Source organism: Mesoplodon mirus, assembly GCF_964341445.2.
Source record: "Mesoplodon mirus genome assembly, chromosome: 4".
Classification (NCBI taxonomy): domain Eukaryota; kingdom Metazoa; phylum Chordata; class Mammalia; order Artiodactyla; family Ziphiidae; genus Mesoplodon; species Mesoplodon mirus.
Genome location: NC_138979.1, coordinates 110824190 through 110846495, shown reverse-complemented (window position 1 = coordinate 110846495; position 22306 = coordinate 110824190). Strand labels below are relative to the sequence as shown.

General features: G+C 40.7%; 1 protein-coding gene across 8 annotated transcripts in view; it reads left to right on the top strand.

Annotated features, from left to right (window-relative positions):
* FMN1 (formin 1) overlaps positions 1–22306 on the top strand; it is a gene marked incomplete at its 5' end in the record, with an annotated part of 415504 nt that overhangs the window by 359388 nt on the left and 33810 nt on the right. For all 8 annotated transcript variants that reach the window (XM_082620131.1, XM_082620130.1, XM_082620129.1 and 5 more), the window contains 2 exons: positions 16040–16091; positions 20980–21129. In XM_082620131.1, the coding sequence (XP_082476257.1) occupies positions 16040–16091; positions 20980–21129 (202 nt within the window). The remainder of the gene's footprint in view (positions 1–16039; positions 16092–20979; positions 21130–22306) is intronic.

Genomic DNA, 22306 nt, shown 5'->3' with positions numbered 1-22306 from the left:
TACAGACTCTTATGTATAAAATAAGCTACAAGGATGTATTGTACAACACAAGGAATATAGCCAATATTTTATAATAACTATAAAGAGTATAACCTTTAAAAATTGTGAATCACTGTATTGTACACCTGTAACTTATACAATGTTGCACATCAAGTATACTTCAATAAAAAAATTTTAAAAATTTAAACAGCAGAGGAAGCAGTATGCCAAATGATAAAGGCACAAGAAAATAGGAGGAATGCCGGGAACGGCGAGGAGTCCCACATCACAGGAGCATGGGGCACATAGTGGAAGCAGCAGGAGCCAGGTTGTGGAGGGCTTACTGTACCTTGTGAGTTAAGTGCATCCCAGAAGGCGTGGAGGGGAGGAGCCACTAGTGAACACACTAAGCAGAGCAGTGGTATAATGCAGTTTGCCTTTTAAACTGGCAATCTGGTAGCAATGCAGAGAACTGGATATATTGTGCAAGCAGGGAACCTGCTGCAGGTCACTATATGGAGCCTAGAACTTAAGGAATCTTTGCTCTCAGAAAACTTACCTTGTTAAAACAGACCCCTATCATTATCTTTCCTTTAGCATTGGAGAAGTAACTCAGTTAATCAGACCAAAGATTGCATAACCTATGATCATTAAGTGTGAAAAGAATTAGGTGAGGGGACTTCTCTGGTGGCGCAGTGGTTAAGAATCCACCTGCCAGCACAGGGGACACGGGTTCGAGCCCTGGTCCAGGAAGATCCCTTATGCCTCGGAGCAACTAAGGCTGTGCGCCACAACTACTGAGCCTGTGCTCTAGAGTCCGTGTGCCACAACTGCTGAGCCCACATGCCACAACTACTGAAGCCCGTGCGCCTAGAGCCCACGCTCCGCAACAAGAGAAGCCACCACAAGGAGAAACCCATGCACCACAATGAAGAGTAGCCCCTGCTCGCCACAACTAGAGAAAGCCCATTTGCAGCAACGAAGACCCAATGCAGCCAAAAAAAAAAAAAAAAAGTGAGAATAATCATAAGTACCTTTCCCCTCACACCTACCCCCTTAACTCCCAGTATGTGCAGACTTATCAACCAGTTTCTCTCTTTTTCTCCTGAGGAGTAAATAAAACAAAATGAGCTGAAAGAACAAATAAAATAACTTTAGGTCAGACATAGGGAACATTCCTGTGTTCCTGTTTCACAGGAACAGCTCCTGTGAAAAAGCTTTAGGGTAAGGACATCAGCTTTGTGAGTAAAATGGGAAAACAGTGAGGTTTTGAGCAGAGGACACCTGATCTGACGTGAAAATGATCACAGGGAGAATTATCGTCTACTGAGAATGGTTGTTGACATTCTTAAGCAAGAAAAGAGCATTTTGCTTGAAATTCTGTATTATTCATCCCAAAGTCAGAGAGCTGGAGCAGTGACTACTAGCATTTGCTTCTAGCCAATCAGTAATAAATGGCAGCCATCCGTGGGTGCCTGGCATGTGTTTGTCACTGTGTTCATCTCTCATGTTCATTGTGTCCAATAGTTACAACCACCTTGTAAGATAAATCTTATCATTCCAATTTTATGGGCAAGGCTCAGTGCAGTTAAGTGACTTCCCCAAAGTCTTTCAGTTAATAAGTGGCAGAGCAGAAATTCAACTCAGGTCCACCTGCCGCAAAACGCAAGCTCTGTCCACTCGACTATACTTGTATTTAACTTGGCCAAAGCAGCCATCCCACTGGAAGCTTGAATCCCCAGCAGCCTCTACATGACAAGGAACCGTCAAAGATCTGACTGCAATGATTCTGATTCACCCAAGCACTGTGCCCTTTTCATGTAGCCCTCATAACTATGTGGGAGGTAGGTGTTATCATTATTTTCCAGAGGAGGAAACTGGAACACAGGACACTAGCAACTTCTCCATGACATTTAAGTGGCAGAGCTGGGCTTAAAACTCAGCCTTTAAGTCTCTTGAGTTCTGATTTGCATTCTTTGGGGCCACAACCATTGAATAGAAAGGGCCATTTCTGCTTCACTTGGTAGGCCACAGCACTTATGAATTTCAGAATTGTTATTGTGGGGCAATTTTACGATAACTAATGAGACAATGGCCATCAAATGAACCAGGAAACAAAATGCCAAGGCATTAAAGATTTACAAAAGCAAATGGCCTTTATTCAGTAAAGGCTGCATTAAGTACAATCCACATAAATATCTCTTAAACAAAAAACACCTTCTAAAGAAGCTGTGTTGCTTTCTCCCTGCAACACAGAATTGTGAGAAATAAATATTGTTCTTTAACAGAGAAAATTAAAATGGAAGAAAAGCAACACAGTTCTATCAGTGACAGGGAAATTATAGTATGCTGTAGGTAGGTCAACAAGCAGACTTACCATTCCACTCTCTGCTGGCCCCTCCAGTAAATCACCATCATCACAGTGTATACCTAGACTTGATAAAGAACTTGGGAAAACAGAATTGATGTTAAGCGAAACATCTCATTTTAGTACTCTAGTTTGTTTTTCTTATTGCCTTAAACTGTGAGACTATCAACATTCTAAGCAACTCTTTTATTCCCCTGATTTGAAAAATAATTTGTTGCAGACAATGAAACAGCTTCTTGAGAAAGAAAGAAAAGAGAGAAGAGCAAGGTCGGGGATGCCTGTTATATCTCCATCTCCCCTAGTGCTGTGTCAGTATCTGACAACACCTCCAAACTTACTCTTCTAGAAGCCTACCCACCCCACTACCCCACACCTAGCACCAAATCTAAACTGAAAAAGAAGCACATATATACTCTGTCCATGGCATTGTTGCATAGAAAACTAAGGAAACTCCACACATGGATTCAGGGCCACGACTCGTCATATTTGTAGGGTAAGGACAGTTTCCATCTAAGATGTACCATCTTCAATTTAAACACTGTCTCTCCCTTTTTGTGCCGGGTACCTCTGTGGCATGCTCTGGCTGCCTACGCACCCCTAATTCAGTAACCCACATAGAGTCTCCTTCTATAGGCAACAATCCGTACTCTGGAATTTTTTTCTTTTTTTGCTACCCCTCATCGAAAATTACTTATACTGCATCTTATTCTCTCAGGTTTAATTGTCTGTCTTCCCCTAGAATGAAAGTTCTGTAGGGGCATTTGTCTGCTTTCTTCACTGGGGATCCCACGCACCTAGAACAGGGTGTGGCACGTGGAATGAAAGAACAGACCCACCTATGTCATGATGTCTGTAGCTACTAGAGCTTGCAGAGCCAGATACGGCCAGTGGGAATGGGATCTTTCTCCTACAGAACGTTTGAAACATCTTTCTAAAGTTGGGAACATATGTTTAAAATATCCTAGCTGTGGGACTTCCCTGGTGGTCTAGTGGTTAAGAATCCACCTTCCAATGCTGGGGACATGGGTCCAATCACTGGTTGGGGAACTAAGATCCTGCATGCCGCGGGGCAACTAACCCCACGCGCTGCAACTACTGAGCCCGCACACCACAACTAGAGAGAAGCCCATGCACTGCAATGAAAAGATCCCGCACGCTGCAATGAAGATCCCGCATGCTGCAACTAAGACCTGACGCAGCCAAATAAATAAATAAATTATATATATATATATATATATATATATATATATATATATATATATATATATATATATATATATGTTAAAAAAACAAAAAACCAAAAACCTAGCTTCTCTGAAAAAGGTGGAAGATCGGTTAGCAGTGGCTAGTGCCTTCCCTCCCTTAAATGGGGCATGGCCTTCCCATTTCTCTCCCACTCCCTGGTGGCTTCCCTGCACTGGGATTGTGTCAGTTCCAGTATTGAAGAGTTAGAGAGAGAATTTTGGAATGTTAAGGTTCTTACACTTGGCCTACAATTACCTTATTTGTTGGTGATGTTGGAACTTGAGTTTGTGACTCCAGTCTTTAAACATTTTCCTTCTAGATAATGTCTTTTTTGTTTTGCTCAGAGCGTTTTGAGGACTTAAAATGTATAATGACATGGTTGGAAATTTCACACATTGTGGCAGGAGAAATATTTTAGGCTGGTGGAGATTCAAGGGCACACCAGGGGGGTGACTGCCTTTTCTGTCTGTACATAGGCCCTTGGCTTAGGAAGACTTGAGATCTCTAGGTTCTTCTCCTTTTCCTGAAGGCTCTTGTCCCCAAAACCCTCAGAGGTTCTGCAGAATGCACTGCCTCTTAGTAATACCTCTTTTTACATTTGGATGCTGTTTTTTCCCAAATAACCATATTCATAGAGCTATTGCACAAGCTTAATCTCATCTTAATTCAGTTTGGAGAGGGTATTTCTCTCTAAATTTATATGCAATGACGGGTTGACCACAGTCTGCTTAGCACAAAGTGGAAGTAACCAGTTAGAAACACCTGGTGACAGAGAACAACAGCTGTGCTCCAGGAAGATCACTCGTGCCTTAAAGGAATTTTCCCCCTTGTTTGGCCATGTGCATAATTAATAATCACTGGATAAGAACAAACCAGTAGTTTGTTTCACATTTGGGGGAACTTGGTAGCCTATGAGAGACGTAAGTCACTTCTCTGTATCTGATTGACTAAGAACCCAACTAATTCACAGAGATTCCTGCTAGGAGGATGGGGGGAATCATAGCACAAAAGATAGCAATGACTATGACTTTACCGAGAAGGATGTCGTTATCCAAGCCAAATCATTTTAATATAAAAAAATATTTTTGTTGAAATTTACTGGACTTAGAGATAATACTATACAACTTTAGCCTGACATTCTTCTTTAGCCTATGTTCATATTCTGAATATAAAGTTTTATGTTTAGGAAACTTAATATCTCTCTACTTAAGCAACCATTGTCCAATATATACATTTTTAGCTAAAATAATTTATTTAATATGTGGACACTTTTCCGTGTTTAAGGCACAAAAGAAAACAGGCCAGGTGAAGTGGCTGCTGTCTTGAAGCTTCCATTCAATGTCGTATAATAAACAAATGAGTAACTGCATAGTCTGTCAAGTAGACAGAGGCTATAGGGAAAAGGGTGGGGAGGAAACATGGCAAGGGATGGTCTTTAATTTAGCAGAATCATAGAAGGTGATGTTTGAGCTGAGACCTAATGGAGTGAGGGACCCAGTCATGCCGAGTCTGTGGGCAGGGTGCCCCAGGGAGGAGGAAAGGCAAGTGCAAAGATCCCCAGTGCACATGCTCAGTGTGCTCCATCAGCCAGCTGGCCAGCCAGACTGGAAAGGAATGAGCATGGGAAGGAGGAGGAATGTCACAGGGGAGCCAGGGTCTAGAATGGCAGGGCCTCGGGGCCACTGTGAAGACTTCAGGGGTTATGTCAAGAGAGATGGCAAGCTATTCTGAGCAGGGGAGTAACTTGACAAAATTTACATTTTATCATCAGTGATAAAGTGAATGATGATGAGGTGCCAGTAATACCTGTCACGTCATTTATTGAGCGTGTTTTAGGTGCTAAGGGCTTTACATGTATTGTCTCATTTAATCTTTATAACAGCTGTAGAATGGTGGTCTCTGTGGCTATGCTAAGAGGACAGATGAGGCCGTAACTACACAGTTGATCATGAGTGACTTGCCTAGTCACACAGGTAGCACATGGCAGAGCTAGGCTTAATTTAAAGTGATATTTTAAAATCCTTTAATACCTTTCATGAAGTATCACAACATAGGCCCTAGATACAATTGATTTTCTTTTCCCATTCATTTTGCATCATTGTAGCCATAATGAAAGGAATCTTTTTTTAATTGAAGTATAGTTGATTTACAATGTTGTGTTATTTTCTCCTCCTCTACAGCAAAGTGATTCAATTATACATATGTATACATTTTTAATATCTTTATTGGAGTATAATTGCTATACAATGGTGTGTTCGTTTCTGCTTTATAACAAAGTGAATCAGCTATACATATACATATATCCCCATATCTCTTCCCTCTTGCATCTCCCTCCCACCCTCTCTATCCCACCCCTCTAGGTGGTCACAAAGCACCCAGATGATCTCCCTGTGCTATGCGGCTGCTTCCCACCAGCTATCTGTTTTACATTTGGTAGTGTATATATGTCCATGCCACTCTCTCACTTCATCCCAGCTTACACTTCCCCCTCCCCGTGTCTTCAAGTCCATTCTCTACGTCTGCGTCTTTATTCCTGTCCTGCCCCTAGGTTCTTCATAACGATTTTTTTTCTTTTTTTTTTAGATTCCATATATATGTGTTAGCATACGGTATTTGTTTTTCTCTTTCTGACTTATTTCACTCTGTATGACAGACTCTAGATCCATCCACCTCACTACAAATAACTCAATTTCATTTCTTTTTATGGCTGAGTACAATTCCATTGTATATGTGTGCCACATCTTCTTTATCCATTCATCTGTCGATGGACACTTAGGTTGCTTCCATGTCCTGGCTATTGTAAATAGAGCTGCAATGAACATTGTGGTACATGACTCTTTTTGAATTATGGTTTTCTCAGGGTATATGCCAAAGAGTGGGATAGCTGGGTCGTATGGTAGTTCTATTTTTAGTTTTTTTAAGGAACCTCCATACTGTTCTCCATAGTGGCTGTATCACTTTACATTCCCACCAACAGGGTTTCCTTTTCTCCACACCCTCTCCAGCATTCATTGTTTGTAGATATTTGACGATGGCCATTCTGAGTGATGTGAGGTGATACCTCATTGTACTTTTGATTTGCATTTCTCTAATGATTTTGATATTGAGCATCCTTTCATGTGTTTGTTGGCAACTGTATATCTTCTTTGGAGAAATGTCTATTTAGATCTTCTGCCCATTTTTAGATTGGGTTCTTTGTTTTTTTGATATTGAGCTGCATGAGCTGCTTGTAAATTTTGGAGATTAATCCTTTGTCAGTTGCTTCATTTGCAAATATTTTCTCCCATTCTGAGGGTTGTCTTTTCATCTTGTTTATGGTTTCCTTTGCTGTGCAAAAGCCTTTCAGTTTCATTAGATCCCATTTGTTTATTTTTGTTTTTATTTCCACTTCTCTAGGAGGTGGATCAAAAAGGATCTTGCTGTGATTTATGTCATAGAGTGTTCTGCCTATGCTTTCCTCTAAGAGTTTTATAGTGTCTGGCCATACGTTTAGGTCTTTAATCCATTTTGAGTTTATTTTTGTTTATGTTGTTAGGGAGTGTTCTAATTTCATTCTTTTACATGTAGCTGTCCAGTTTTTCCAGCACCACTTATGGAAGAGGCTGTCTTCATTGTATATGCTTGCCTCATTTATCAAAAATAAGGTGACCATATGTGTGTGGGTTTATCTCTGGGCTTTCTATCCTGTTCCACTGATCTATATTTCTGTTTTTATGCCACTACCATACTGTCTTGATTACTTTGTAGTAGCTTTGTAGTATAGTCTGAAGTCAGGGAGCCTGATTCCTCCAGCTCCGTTTTTCTTTCTCAGGATTGCCTTGGCTATTCAGAGTCTTTAGTGTTTCCATACAAATTGTGAAATTTTTTGTTCTAGTTCTGTGAAAAATGCCATTGGTAGTTTGATAGGGATTGCACTGAATCTGTAGATTGCTTTGGGCAGTGTAGTCATTTTCACAGGGTTGATTCTTCAAATCAAAGAACACGGTGTATCTCTCCACCTGTTTGTATCATCTTTAATTTCTTTCATCAGTGTCTTATAGTTTTCTGCTATATGTTCTGCTATGTTCTGCTAATTTTGGATCCTGCTACTTTACCAAATTCATTGATTAGCTCTACTAGTTTTCTGGTGGCATCCTTAGGATTATCTATGTATAGTATCATGTCATTTGCAAACAGTGACAGTTTTACTTCTTCTTTTCCTATTTTGATTCTTTTTATTTCTTTTTCTTCTCTGATTGCTATGGCTAAAACTTCCAAAACTATGTGGAATAATAGTGGTGAGAGTGGGCAACCTTGTCTTTTTCCTGATCTTAGTGGAAATGGTTTCAGTTTTCCACCATTGAGAATGATGTTGGCTGTGGGTTTGTCATATATGACCTTTATTATGTTGAGTTAAGTTCCCTCTATGCCTACTTTCTGGAGGGCTTTTGTCATAAATCGGTGTTGAATTTTGTTGACAGCTTTTCCTGCATCTGTTAACAGAGATGATCATATGGTTTTTACCCTTCAGTTTGTTAATATGGTGTATCACATTGATTGATTTGCGTATATTGAAGAATCCTTGCATTCCTGGGATAAACCCCACTTGATCATGGTGTATGATCCTTTTAATGTGCTGTTGGATTCTGTTTGCTAGTATTTTGTTGAGGATTTTTGCATCTATGTTCATCAGTGATATTGGCCTGTAGTTTTCTTTCTTTGTGACATCTTTGTCGGGTTTTGGTATCAGGGTGATAGTGGCCTTGTAGAATGAATTTGGAAGTGTTCCTCCCTCTGCTATATTTTGGAAGAGTTTGAGAAGGATAGGTGTTAGCTCTTCTCTAAATGTTTGATAGAATTCGCCTGTGAAGCCATCTGGTCCTGGGCTTTGGCTTGTTGGAAGATTTTTAATTGCAGTCTCAATTTCATTGCTTGTGATTGGTCTGTTTATATTTTCTATTTCTTCCTGGTTCAGTCTCAGAAGGTTGTGCTTTTCTAAGAATGTGTTCATTTCTTCCCAGTTGTCTATTTTATTGACATGTAGTTGCTTATAGTAATCTCTCATGATCCTTTGTATTTCTGCAGTGTCACTTGTTACTTCTCCTTTTTCATTTCTAATTCTAATGATTTGAGTCTTCTCCCTTTTTTTCTTGATGAGTCTGGCTAATGGTTTATCAGTTTTGTTTATCTTCTCACAGAACCAGCTTTTAGTTTTATTGGTCTTTGCTATTGTTTCCTTCATTTCTTTTTCATTTTTTTCTGATCCGATCTTTATGATTTCTTTCCTTCTGTGAAGTTTGGGGGGATTTTGTTCTTCTTTCTCTAATTGCTTTAGGTGTAAGGTTAAGTTGTTTATTTGAGATGTTTCTTGTTTCTTGAGGTAGGATTGTATTGCTATAAACTTCCCTCTTAGAACTGCTTTTGCTGCATCCCATAGATTTTGGGTTGTTGTTTTCATTGTTATTTGTCTCTAGGTATTTTTTAATTTCCTCTTTGATTTCTTCAGTGATCTCTTGGTTATTTAGTAATGTATTGTTTAGCCTCCATATGTTTGTATTTTTTACAGATTTTTTTTCCTATAACTGATATCTAGTCTCATAGCATTGTCGTCAAAAAAAAAATACTTGAATCAATTTCACATTTTCTTAAATTTACCAAGGCTTGATTTGTGACCCAAGATATGATTTATCCTGGAGAATGTTCCATGAGCACTTGAGAAGAAAGTGTATTCTGTTCTTTTTGGATGGAATGTCCAGTAAATATCAATTAAGTCCATCTTGTTTAATGTATCATTTAAAGCTTGTGTTTCCTTATTTATTTTCATTTTGGATGATCTATCCATTGGTGAAAGTGGGGGCTAAAGTCCCCTACTATGATTGTGTTACTGTCGATTCCCCCATTTATGGCTGTTAGTATTTGCCTTAGGTATCCAGGTGCTCCTACGCTGGGTGCATAAATATTTACAATTGTTGTATCTTCTTCTTGGACTGATCCCTTGATCATTATGTAGTGTCCTTCTTTGTCTCTTGTAATAGTCTTTAACGTCTTTCTTTTTTTTTTTTTTTTTTTTGCGGTACGTGGGCCTCTCACTGTTGTGGCCTCTCCTGTTGCGGAGCACAGGCTCCAGACCTGCAGGCTCAGCAGCCATGGCTCATGGGCCCAGCCGCTCCGCGGCATGTGGGATCTTCCTGGAGTGGGGCACGAACTCATGTCTCCTGCATCGGCAGGCGGACTCTCAACCACTGCACCACCAGGGAAGCCCACAGCTTTCTTTTGATTTCCATTTGCATGGAATATCTTTTTCCATCCCCTCACTTTCAGTCTGTATGTGTCCCTAGGTCTGTAGTGGGTCTCTTGTAGACAGCATATATATGGGTCTTGTTTTTTTATCCATTCAGCCAGTCTATGTCTTTTGGTTGGAGCATTTAATCCATTTACATTTAAGGTAATTATCAATATCTATGTTCCTATTACCATTTTCTTAATTGTTTTGGGTTTGTTATTATAGGTCTTTTCCTTCTCTTTTGTTTCCTGCCTAGAGGAGTTCCTTTAGCATTTGTTGTAAAGCTGGTTTGGTGGTGCTGAATTCTCTTAGCTTTTGCTTGTCTGTAAAGGTTTTAATTTCTCCATCAAATCTGATTCTTGATTGTAGGTTTTCCCCTTTCATCACTTTAAATATGTCCTGCCGGTCCCTTCTGGCTTGCAGAGTTTCTGCTGAAAGATCAGCTGTTAACCTTATGGGGATTCCCATGTATGTTATTTGTTGTTTTTCCCTTGCTGTTTTTAATATGTTTTCTTTGTATTTAATTTTTGATAATTTGATTAATATGTGTTTTGGCATGTTTCTTCTTGGATTTATCCTGTATGGGACTCTCTGCACTTCCTGGACTTGATTAACTATTTCCTTTCCCATATCAGTGAAGTTTTCAACTATAATCTCTTCAAATATTTTCTCAGTCCCTTTCTTTTTCTCTTCTTCTTCTGGCACCCCGATAATTCAAACGTTCGTGTGTTTAATGTTGTCCCAGAGGTCTCTGAGACTGTCCTCAATTCTTTTCATTCTTTTTTCTTTATTCTGCTCTGCAGTAGTTATTTCCACTATTTTATCTTCCAGGTCACTTATCCATTCTTCTGCCTCAGTTATTCTGCTATTGATTCCTTCTAGAGAATTTTTAATTTCATTTATTGTGTTGTTCATCATTGTTTGTTTGCTCTTTCATTCTTCTAGGCCCTTGTTAAACGTTTCTTGTATTTTCTCCATTCTATTTCCAAGATTTTGGATCATCTTTACTGTCATTACTCTGAATTCTTTTCCAGGTAGACTGCCTATTTCCTCTTCATTTGTTTGTTCTGGTGGGTTTTTACCTTTCTCCTTCATCTGCTGTGTGTTCTCTGTCCTCTCAGTTTGCTTAACTTACTGTGTTTGGCATCTCCTTTTCGCAGGCTGCAGGTTCGTCATTCCCATTGTTTTTGGTGTCTGCTCCCAGTGGGTAAGGTTGGTTCAGTGGGTTGTGTAGGCTTCCTGGTGGAGTTGACTAGTACCTGTGTTCTGGTGGATGAGGCTGGATCTTGTCTTTCTGGTGGGCAGGGCTGTGTCTGGTGGTGTGTTTTGGGGTGTCTGTGACTTCATTATGATTTTAGGCAACATCTCTGCTAATGGGTGGGGTTGTGTTCCTGTCTTGCTAGTTGTTTGGCATAGGGTGTCCAGCACTGTAGCTTGCTCCTCGTTGAGTGGAGCTGGGTCTTAGCATTGAGGTGGAGATCTCTGGGAGAGTTTTCACCATTTGATATTACATGGAGCCAGGAGATATCTGGTGGACCAATGTCCTGAACTCGGCTCTCCCACCTCAGATGGACAGGCCTGACACCCCCCGGAGCACCAAGACCCGTCAGCCACACGGCTCAGAGGAAAAGGGAGAAAAAAGGAAGGAAGGGAGGGAGGGAGGGAGGAAGGAAAAATAAAATAAAGTTATTAAAATAAAAAATAATTATTAAACATATTAAAAGATTTTTAAGTAATTAAAAAAGAAAAGAAAGAGGAGAGCAACCAAACCAAAAAACAAATCCACCAATGATAACAAGTGCTAAAAACTATACTAAAAAAAAAACGGACAGACAGAACCCTAGGACAAATGGTAAAAGCAAAGCTATACAGACAAAATGACACAAAGAAGCATACACATACATACTCAAAAAAAGAGAAAAAGGAAAAAAAAATACATATTGTTGTTCCCAATGTTCACCGTCTCAATTATGGGATGATTCGTTGTCTATTCAGGTATTCCACAGACACAGGGTACATCAAGTTGATTGTGGAGATTAAATATGCTGCTCCTGAGGCTGCTGGGAGAGATTTACCTTTCTCTTCTTTTTTCACACAGCTCCTGGGGTTCAGCTTTGGATTTGGCCCCGCCTCTGCGTGTAGGTTGCCTGAGGGCGTCTGTTCTTCGCTCAGACAGGACGGGGTTATTAAAGTAGCAGCTGATTAGGGAACTCTGGCTCACTCAGGCGGGGGGGAAGGGAGGGTTATAGAATGCAGGGCCAGCCTGCTGCGGCAGAGGCCAACACGACGTTGCAACAGCCTGAGGCGTGCTGTGTGTTCTCCCGGGGAAGTTGTCCCTGGATCACGGGACCCAGGCAGTGGCAAGCTGCACAGGCTCCCAGGAGGGGAGGTGTGGGTAGTGACCTGTGCTTGCACACAGGCTTCTTGGTGGCTGCAGCAGCAGCCTTAGCATTTCATGCCTGTCTCTGGTGTCCGCGCTGATAGCCGTGGCTTGCGCTCATCTCTGGAGCGCGTTTAGGCAGTGCTCTGAGTCCCCTCTCCTCGTGCACCCCGAAACAATGGTCTCTTGCCTCTTAGACAGGCCCAGGCTTTTTCCCCTACGTTCTTTTTTATTTTTTAATATTCTTTTCCATTACGTTTATCACAGGATATTGAATATAGTTCTGTGTGCTATATAGGAGGACCTTGTTATTTATCCATTATATATATACTAGTTTGCATCTGCTAATCCCAAACTCCCCCTCCATCCCTCCTCCATACCCCTTCCCCCTTGGCAACCACATGTCTGTTCTTTATGTCGGTGAGTCTGTTTCTGTCTCATAGATAAGTTCATTTGTGTCATATTTTAGATTCCACATGTGATATCATATGGTGTTTGTCTTTCTCTTTCTTACTTCACTTAGTATGATAATCTCTAGGTCCATCCATGTTGCTGCAAATGGCATTATTTCATTCCTTTTTATGGCTGAGTAATATTCCATTGTATATATGTACCACATCTTCTTTATCCGTTCATCTGTTGATGGATATTTAGGTTGTTTCCATGTGCTGGCTACTGTGAATAGTGCTGCAATGAACATTGGGGTTGCATGTATCTTTTTGAATTATAGTTTTGTCCAGATATATGCCCAGGAGTGGGATTGCTGGATCATATGGCAACTCTATTTTTAGTTTTTTGAGGAACCTCCATACTGTTTTTCATAATAGCTGCACCAACTTACATTCCCACCAACAGTGTAGGAGGGTTCCCTTTTCTCCACACCCTCTCTAGTATTTGTTATTTGTATACTTTTTAGTGATGGCCATTCTGACTGGTGTGAGGTAGTTTTGATCTTTGATCTCATTGTAGTTTTTATCTTTTATGTGCCTGTTGGCCATCTGTATGTCTTCTTTGGAGAAATGTCTATTTAGGTCTTCTGCCCATTTTTCGATTAGGTTACTTGTTTTTTTGTTGTTGAGTTGTATGAGCTGTTTGTATATTTTGGAAATTAAGCCCTTGTTGATCACATCTTTTGCAAGTATTTTCTCCCATTCTGTAGGTTGTCTTTTCATTTTGTTTATGGTTTCCTTCACTTTGCAAAAGCTTGTAAGTTTGACTTGGTCCCATTTGTTCATTTTTGCTTTTATTTCTATTGCCTTGGGAGACTGACCTAAGAAAACATTGGTACAATTTATGTCAGGGAATGTTTTGCCTATGTTCTCTTCTAGGAGTTTTATGGTATCATGTCTTATATTTAAGTCTTTAAGCCATTTTGAGTTTATTTTTGTGTATAGTGTGAGGGTGTGTTCTAAGTTCATTGATTTGCATGTGGCTGTCCAGCTTTCCCAATACCACTTGCTGAAGAGACTTTTTCCCATTGTATATCCTTGTCTCCTTTGTCAAAGACTATTTGACCATAGGTGTGTGGGTTTATTTCTGGACTCTATTCTTTTTCATTGATCTATATGTCTGTTTTTGTGCCAATACCATGCTGTTTCAATTACTGTAGCTTTGTAGTATTGTCTGAAGTCTGGGAGGGTTATGCCTCTTGCTTTGTTCTTTTTCCTCAGGATTACTTTGGCAATTTTGGGTCTTTTATGATTCCATAGAAATTTTAGGATTATTTATTCTAATTATGTGAAAAATGTCATGGGTAGTTTGATAGGGGTCACATTAAATCTGTAGATTGCTTTGGGTAGTATGGCCATTTTCATGATATTAATTCTTCCAACCCAAGAGCATGGGGTATCTAAATGAAAGGACTCTTAAGGCTCATAGAGATTATGACTTGATGATTTTTCTAGACATTTTTAAGATGTCTCGTGTATGAATTGTATTATCATATATGACAGTATTATCTTTTTTTTACTTTTTTTATTGGAGTATAGTTGCTTTACAATGTTGTGTTAGTTTATACTGTACAGCAAAGTGAATCAGCTATACGTATACATGTATCCCCTCTTTTTTGGATTTCCTTCCCATATAGGTCACCACAGTGCACTGAGTAGAGTTCCCTGTGCTATACAGTAGGTTCTCACTAGTTACCTTTTTTTTTTTTTTCCGGTACGCGGGCCTCTCACTGTTGTGGCCTCTCCCATTGCGGAGCACAGGCTCCGGACGTGCAGGCTCAGCAGCCATGGCTCACGGGCCCAGCTGCTCCGCGGCATGTGGGCTCTTCCCAGACCAGGGCACGAACCCGTGTCCCCTGCATCAGCAGGCGGGCTCTCAACCACTGCGCCACCAGGGAAGCCCCTAGTTCCCTATTTTATACATAGTATCAATAGTGTACACATGTCAATCCCCATCTCCCAATTCATTCCACCCCACCTTCCCCCTTGTTATCCATATCTCTACATCTGTGTCTCTATTTCTGCTTTGCAAATGAGATCACCTATACAACTTTTTTAGATTCCATACATATGCATTAGTATACGATATTTGTTTTTATCTTTCTGACTTACTTCACTCTGCATGACTGTCTCTAGGTCTATCCACGTCTCTACAAATGACCCAATTTCGTTCCTTTTAGTGGCTGAGTACTATTCCATTATATATATGTACCATGTATTCTTTATCCATTCCTCTGTTGATGAAATAGCTCATGCAGCTCAATATCGAAAAAGCAAATAACCCAATCAAAAAATGGGTGGAGGACCTAAATAGACATTTCTCCAAAGAAGACATACAGGTGGCCAACAAACACATGAAAAGAGGCTCAACATCACTAATTATTAGAAAAATGGAAATCAAAACTACAATGAGGTATCACCTCACACTGATCAGAATGGCCATCATCAAAAAATCTACAAATAATAAATGCTGAAGAGGGTGTGGAGCAAAGGGAACCCTCTTGCACTGTTGGTGGGAATGGTAAATTGATACAACCACTATGGAGAACAGTATGGAGGTTCCTTAAAAAACTAAAAATAGAACTACCATACAACCCAGCAATCCCACTACTGGGCATATACCCAGAGAAAACCATAATTCAAAAAGACACATGCACCCCAATGTTTATTTTCTGATCAGAGAGAAGAATATGTAAAAGAACCACCCCCAAATGAAACCTCCCAGTTTCCCTGTGGTCCCTACAGAGTGTGGGTTCTTAATCTGTAAATTCAGAATTCTACCTCAGCATCATTGATTTCCTTAGTAATTTTAAGTATTTTTTCAATGCATTTAAAAACATTCTCAGAAAAGAGACCATAGGCTTCCCTAGACCATGGGTGTAGAGACAGGGTATGCAAGGATTACAGTGAATTCCTTTGAATCTGAGCAGAACTACTGCAGGTGGTACTGGGTTTATTTTGTGGTAGTGGTTGTTGTGGGGAAAGGGGGAGTGCTGAGCACATGCCAAGGCTCCCAAAGAGGCCAGGTATAGCTAGGCTGACCATGTGATCCAGTCTGGCCAGGAATGTTACAATTTAAGCCTTTGCCCAGAGTAATTAGTAATAGTCCCCCCTTTCAAAACTATCCCAGAGAGAACCATGAATTATATGGCCACCATTAGCTATAGCTGTTATCAAGAAAGCTGTGGTAGTGGATGTAGCAAATTGAGTACAATTGCCAGGATACGTGGTAGGGCCTTCCAACCCCTGAATTCGGATTTATTTTGATAATGAATGGGTATAATCAAAGTTAGAAGATTACACAAAGGATATGCTGGAAGAAAATACTATTTTAACCGTAATTATTTCTTTCACAGCCAAAAAAGAGCATACAATGGAAGAAAGTCACTTGGAGAATGCGCAGAAAAGGTAAGCAGATCTGAATTGGCGCCAAGTCTTTCTTTGCCTAGCTATTCTTTTGTTATTATCACAAACCATCAACACCAACCATCTCCAGAACTTTTTCATCTTCTCTGAAGGCAAACTCTGTACTCATTAAACCATAACTCCCCCATTCTCTCCTTCCTTCAGCCCCTGGCAACCACCATTCTACTTTCTGCCTCTGTGACTTTGACTGCTCTAAGGTACCTCATGTAAGCAGAATCATACAGAATTTTTCCCTTTTATGATTGCTTATCTCACTTAGCAAAATGAATGACTAGCCATTCTTTGGACCCCATCGGCTAAGACTCTGCATCCAGAAGCAATAAGAGTCTAGGGAGAGCTAGAGTGAAAGCTCCAGAAATAGGACTTGGGAATAGTTTTCCTCAAGAAGCAGGGAATCATCCAGAAGTGACTCACCTGCCTCAGGAGTCAGGACACCATTTCCACCTGTTTGCGTCTCCTCCACTACTCTGCTCCTAAACACTTCACAGATGCTGGGAACAGTGGGATCCTTCTTAGTGTTACAACTAGATTAAACCATTTATTACAAACACCTAAGACACATATGTCTTTCCTCAGATCCTGGAGGATATTGTAAACAAGGGACAAATGGGGAGAAGGGACTTTCCTCTCTACGTGCACAGAAAAGGGGAAGAGACCCCAGAGGTCTTCTATTCAACCTCCCACCTACCTCAGGCCTCTTCTACGTTCTTCCCTCTCTTAATAGACACCCAAGCGGAACCATCCACCTCACCTGGTAGAGCCCAGTAATCGTTGGCTGTGATCCCTCATGGGGGTCTTTTTTTCAGTTGACCAGGTTAGTCAGCTTGGCTCTCCCTCCCTCTTAGAAAGGTGAGGGGGGAATACACTGAGACTTTCTCATATTCAGGGCTGAGAACTGAGGTAAATTTTGCTGGGACCAGTTCTACAAGTACTAGAAAATTAAATAAGAGATAAGGACAGGAAACAGTAGATAAAGGAAAATGAGCTTTACAAATGTGTGAGGAGGGGAGTTCATTAAATGCAAGTGAACAAGTTCTAGAAATGAACGTTTTTCCTCCCATCTCACCACAATTTCCAAGGGTACTGAAAGCCTATAGTCAGTGCTGTCTGTTCTGCCTTGACAGACACTGACATCTTGCCCTGCTTCCCGCTGTAAGTGCCAATAGAATAAATATGCAGAAGGAAGCAAGGCGAGGGCAAATCTTGCATCTTTCTAAGGGCAGACATGTTCTTGATCATGATTACCATCTTTGCATGATAATCTTTGATAACCAAGACAATCACATGATTCTGTTTATAGATTTTTAGGTTGTGCCCCTTTATTGGCCTTATCCCCTATAGAGCTTACATTATCCCTGTAGTAAGCTTCCCTTCGTCAGTGTGTAAAGCTGGTGTGTCTGTGTTATAGAAGTATCCCATATGCATAGAAAGGACCATCAACACATGGGTATCAGGCCAAACAAAATTTCACTTTCTAAGGTGGATGTCAAATTTCTAATTCTTCTTCAGGATTCTTGCTTCAGGAAAAGGGGCCCTGTGTGAGAGGGGCCGAAGTTGCTGCTGTGCATTAGCTATGCTGAGGGGGGTCATAAATTTCGGTTGTCAGCGTTTTCCGTGACTTTGTGGTGAAGGTAGTCTAGCTTTCATGTCATACATGAAATATGTTAGATCCCATCTTTAACGTAGAAACCACAGTTGTTTGGTTACAGTCTTGAAGGAGGTTGGTGGTCAGTGTTGCAACATTCGAGTGAGATTTAGGAAATTCTTATGTTGTATTCTCAAGAGAAACAATTTACTCTGAGGCTAAGGAATATTTGCTTTTCCTCAGCAGTTTTCTAAAGGCACGCATGAGGGGCAATAAGCGGATATGTTCCGCCCTGGCATCTCAACACTGCAAAAGTAAAACCGTTCCCTTTGCCGTGGGCTCTTTGATATAATCATTGGCTGAACTCTCAAAATGTTTAGCTGAATCGAAAAGATAGAAATCAGACAAGGAATTATAGCAGAGAGAAAAGGAGTCAGGGAACAGTTGAGAGTAAAGCAGAAAAGTTTTATAGAACACAACATATGATGAGAAATAAATCTTTTCAATGTTGAAAGCTATTTTAATTATCTGCTGAGAAACAGAAATTTCAAACAGCATGATTGCCCCTTTGTCTGTTGGAGAAAATTCCAATATTGTTGTCAAATAACAGCAGTTTTCATGCCCAAATTTCAGAAGGTTTTCAATAATCAGTCTTCTGTGAATCAAAATTAAATTTGAAAGGAAGAGAGTTGTGTTTGGAGCGGGACTGGGTGGGTGGGGAGGAACATAGTCTAGACCTTATCAGATAGTTGTAGGTTCATATTCTAGCTTTTGGCTTTTCCTGGAACAAAGGGATCACACTGAAATCCAATAAGGCACACATCCTCAGAGTGACTTCGTTAAACTTGCAGAGTGCCAAAGCCAGGCCATCCTCTGCAACTCTGTTTGCTTTGGTTCTCCTGAAGAGGTTCACTTAAACACATGGGGGGGGAGGGAATGCTGAAATTCACTATTTCCTTTAGGTTTCATACTCTTTGAGGGTTAGCAAGCAGGGCCTCCCAGACTCCCCGGGGGAGAGGTGGTGAGAGTACATCATTCAATTCAGAGTTGGGAAAAGTGTGGCCCACAGGATGATGACATGCTTTTCTCAAGCTCTGTGATAACCCACCAAACAATTCTGTCATTCTCTGAAACTGTATCATCCTTGCAACATCTTGGTCTCACAGTCTACACTCCAAATAACGCTGGAACTGTTGGCGTTGAAGCAGTGAGCAGAGTTTCTGTGCTCTTCACTATGTCATGCTGGAAATCAGGAAGATAATTTGCTCCTCTGAATACTAAAAGTGAAGACTTTCTCTTCTCTATTCATTGCACAAGTAAATATGTTTCTGTGTTGAAGGTAAACGTAATGAAGAGAGAAGAATAATGATGTGCTTTGCTGGGGGTAACGCACATTACATATGACTTAGGTGGCAACGGCGTCTAACATGGAAAGAGACCAAAACATGACTATTTTATTTCTTAAATGCCTGGGTCAGTGAGTATGAACAACAGGGGGTGGGTAGAGCAGAAAAAGCATTTCACGGAGAATCAGGGGACCCAACTCTGCCGATGAATAAGGTCATTCCATCTTTCTGGGTCTCTGTTTTCTCAGCTGTAAGATGGGAACATTGGACAGACTGACATGTCCGTCCCTTCCAGTTCTAAAGGCCCGTGACTCCATAAGAAATACATGGCCTGTTCCTTTAGGTTACAGAACTCTCTGCTTACGCATTTCCATGCTACAATCAATGTAATTTTCATTTTGAATGAAATAAAAAGTGTATTCAGCGTTTTGACTGCCACAGAATTAGGAGTCATGCCTGGGCAAAAGTGGACATTGCTACTTTCTGGTTTTGCTCCAAAATCTGTGTGTTTGGAATTATAAGAGAAGTCCCTCAAGAAATTACTGCAATTATTGCCTTTCTCCACCTATGCACTTCTAGTCTTTTAATAACTGGGAGCCAAAATTCCCTGACCAGTAGTTTTAATTTGCATTAAAAACAGATTTATTATTTACAGAAGCACAAAGAATTTATGGGACTCAGAGCTGCAGCTCCAGCTTGGATCTCACCTAATCATAGCCATGGAATCAATTAACAGTTCATCTGTGAAATGTGATAAAATCTTATGAGATACATAGTGCCCAATAACTGAGACTGAGTTGAAAGTATGCTCCATAATAGTAATGGGGCTTCAGGGTTTTACAATTGCTGTTGAATAGCGTTCCGTTAGAAACTCAGTATTCAGGATGGCCACAAAAAAAAGAAAAAACAACGCTGTGTCTGAACAGATGATAGAGCATTGAGTAATAAACCTGGCCAGCCATGCCTGCTTTGATTAGTTTCCGACACCCTAGAAAAGGGGGCCATTTATTTAAGTGTTCTTGCTCATGGCAAATGAGCTTGTGGGGCTTGGAGTGGGTGGGGAGAAGGAATGAGGGCAGAGCTATAAATTGCTGCAAAGCTAGTGCCTCCAAGAAGGGCTGCTTGGGAGGCCTGGGTAGTCATCTGGGAACGAACCTCCAAGGGGTAGGTCAGGAGGTTCTTAGTGATATCTGGGAGTCACCCTTGTAAAACCTGGGTTCTTTTCCGACTGGGTTAGAGATCATTTTTTAAGATCAAAAATGTTTTTTCCTCCAATCCTTGCTATAGCTTCAATTATATGTATTTTTGTACATTGATGGTTTGTACTCCTGTATCACATCAAGCTTTAAAATGTAGCTTTCTTAAACATCATTTGGTCTAAGTCTCTTATTTTACCCTTGAAAATACTGAGAGCCCAGTGTTGAATGATTGACCCAAGATTATAAAGCCAGAAGATGCCAGAATAAGGATAGAACAGTCTCTTGATTTTCTGTGGAGCAGTCAACAGACTGATGATTCCCTATGGGCTCTCTAACTGTCCACTGCTGGTGATACAGAACCAACATGTCATTAGTGTTCCATGTAATCATTCAACCTAACACAAAGAGCAGGTAAATGACATGGATTTGAGATGAAGAACAAACCCCAAAAGTTTTACCTACATACACCCTGGAATTATACATGCTGGTTTTATACAGATAAGATGTGCCCAGGAGTATCCCCAATCATGTTAAATTTCTTAGATAATTGGCTTGAACACGTAGGTCTTACTGAGGCTTAGGATAAGCTGCAGTGACTCAAGCCTGGGCTTCTGTGCTAGAGAAGAGAAGTGTGTGGGAGAAACTCTCCTGGTGTCCCCTCTCCTCCCCTAATGGGTATTAGCGTTGACAGCCTCTCACCCTCTACCTCACTGTTTTTTTTTTTCTCTCTACTTTTGCAGTTTTGAAACAACAGTAGGATATTTTGGGATGAAGCCAAAGTCTGGTGAGAAGGAGATCACACCCAACTACGTGTTTATGGTGTGGTATGAGTTCTGCAGTGACTTCAAGACAATTTGGAAACGGGAGAGTAAAAACATATCTAAAGAAAGGTAAGGCTCTAATAGATTGATTAACACCCCATTCGGGGGTCTAGGAAACCTCCTTCTCAAACCTAACGAAGTGTGTGCATCTCACCCATGTCAGTATCGCCTTTCAGATCAAGTGGATGTCGAGGAAGGATTACTGCCTCAGAGTTCATAGGGAAATTCGGGGGAGGCTTGCTGTCCACACAAGCAAATACACTCACATGATCTGATAAATTACACTTTCTTAACCCCTTCCAATTACTAGCTAGTAAATGAAAGGGGAGCTGTGCTAATTTGCAGCAGATTGCTTTTCTGTGTATTTTCATGTTGGCCCAGGCTAAATGAGGCAGCCTTGCTGTCGCAGACAGTACAGACAAATAAAAGTGAATGCTTTTCCCATTAATATACTGAACTTGCATCAAAGGGAAATCTCTGAGAGTCGGGCCACACTTAACACGGTGTTGAAGCCCCGCTCTGGATTTACAGCGCCACTTCTGACTCCCCGTATCCTGCTGAGGACATCAAACTGCGTGCCGCTCGCCTCATTGCAGCCTCCTGATTTTATTAGTTGGGGGTAGAAGGAAAACCTCGGCCCTGAACATAGGGAGAGTGTGTGTGTGTGTGTGTGTGTGTGTGCGCGCGTGCGCGCGTTCTCCTTAGAGAGAGACTGAATTTGGCTCTGTTGATCAGAACACAAAAGCATTTCTGCTTGATCGGTGTTTTGATCAGGTTGCCACTGTTCTACAAAGGGTGTCATGGATTTCAACTTCAAACAGGTCTTGCTACTTCTCCTGCAGAACAGATGTATGAGAGTGTCATTCAAAGTGGAGTCGGGGACAAATTCTGCAAATGAAGGGAAGTGGTTTAATTGTAGCATCTATATCTCACTAAACATTGAGAACCTGAAATTCCAAAATTCAGTTATGCTTGCTCTTTACTTTGTAATCAGAGAAACGGTGTGCACATGATATATCCACACAGACACACACACACGCAGTACACTAATATGTTTTACCTTAAAAAGCTACTTTAAAGGGCTCATAATTTAGAGATTTCTTGACTCAGTCTTACTGAATCTCTAAATATTTTCTCAGGGAATTTTTTCACAAGCCTGCTTTCTTTCTAAGGAAGTCAGAGAGCTTTAAAAATATTTATCAACACATCTTCCCACCATTAACTCTTCTGGAACTTGGGAGTTAAA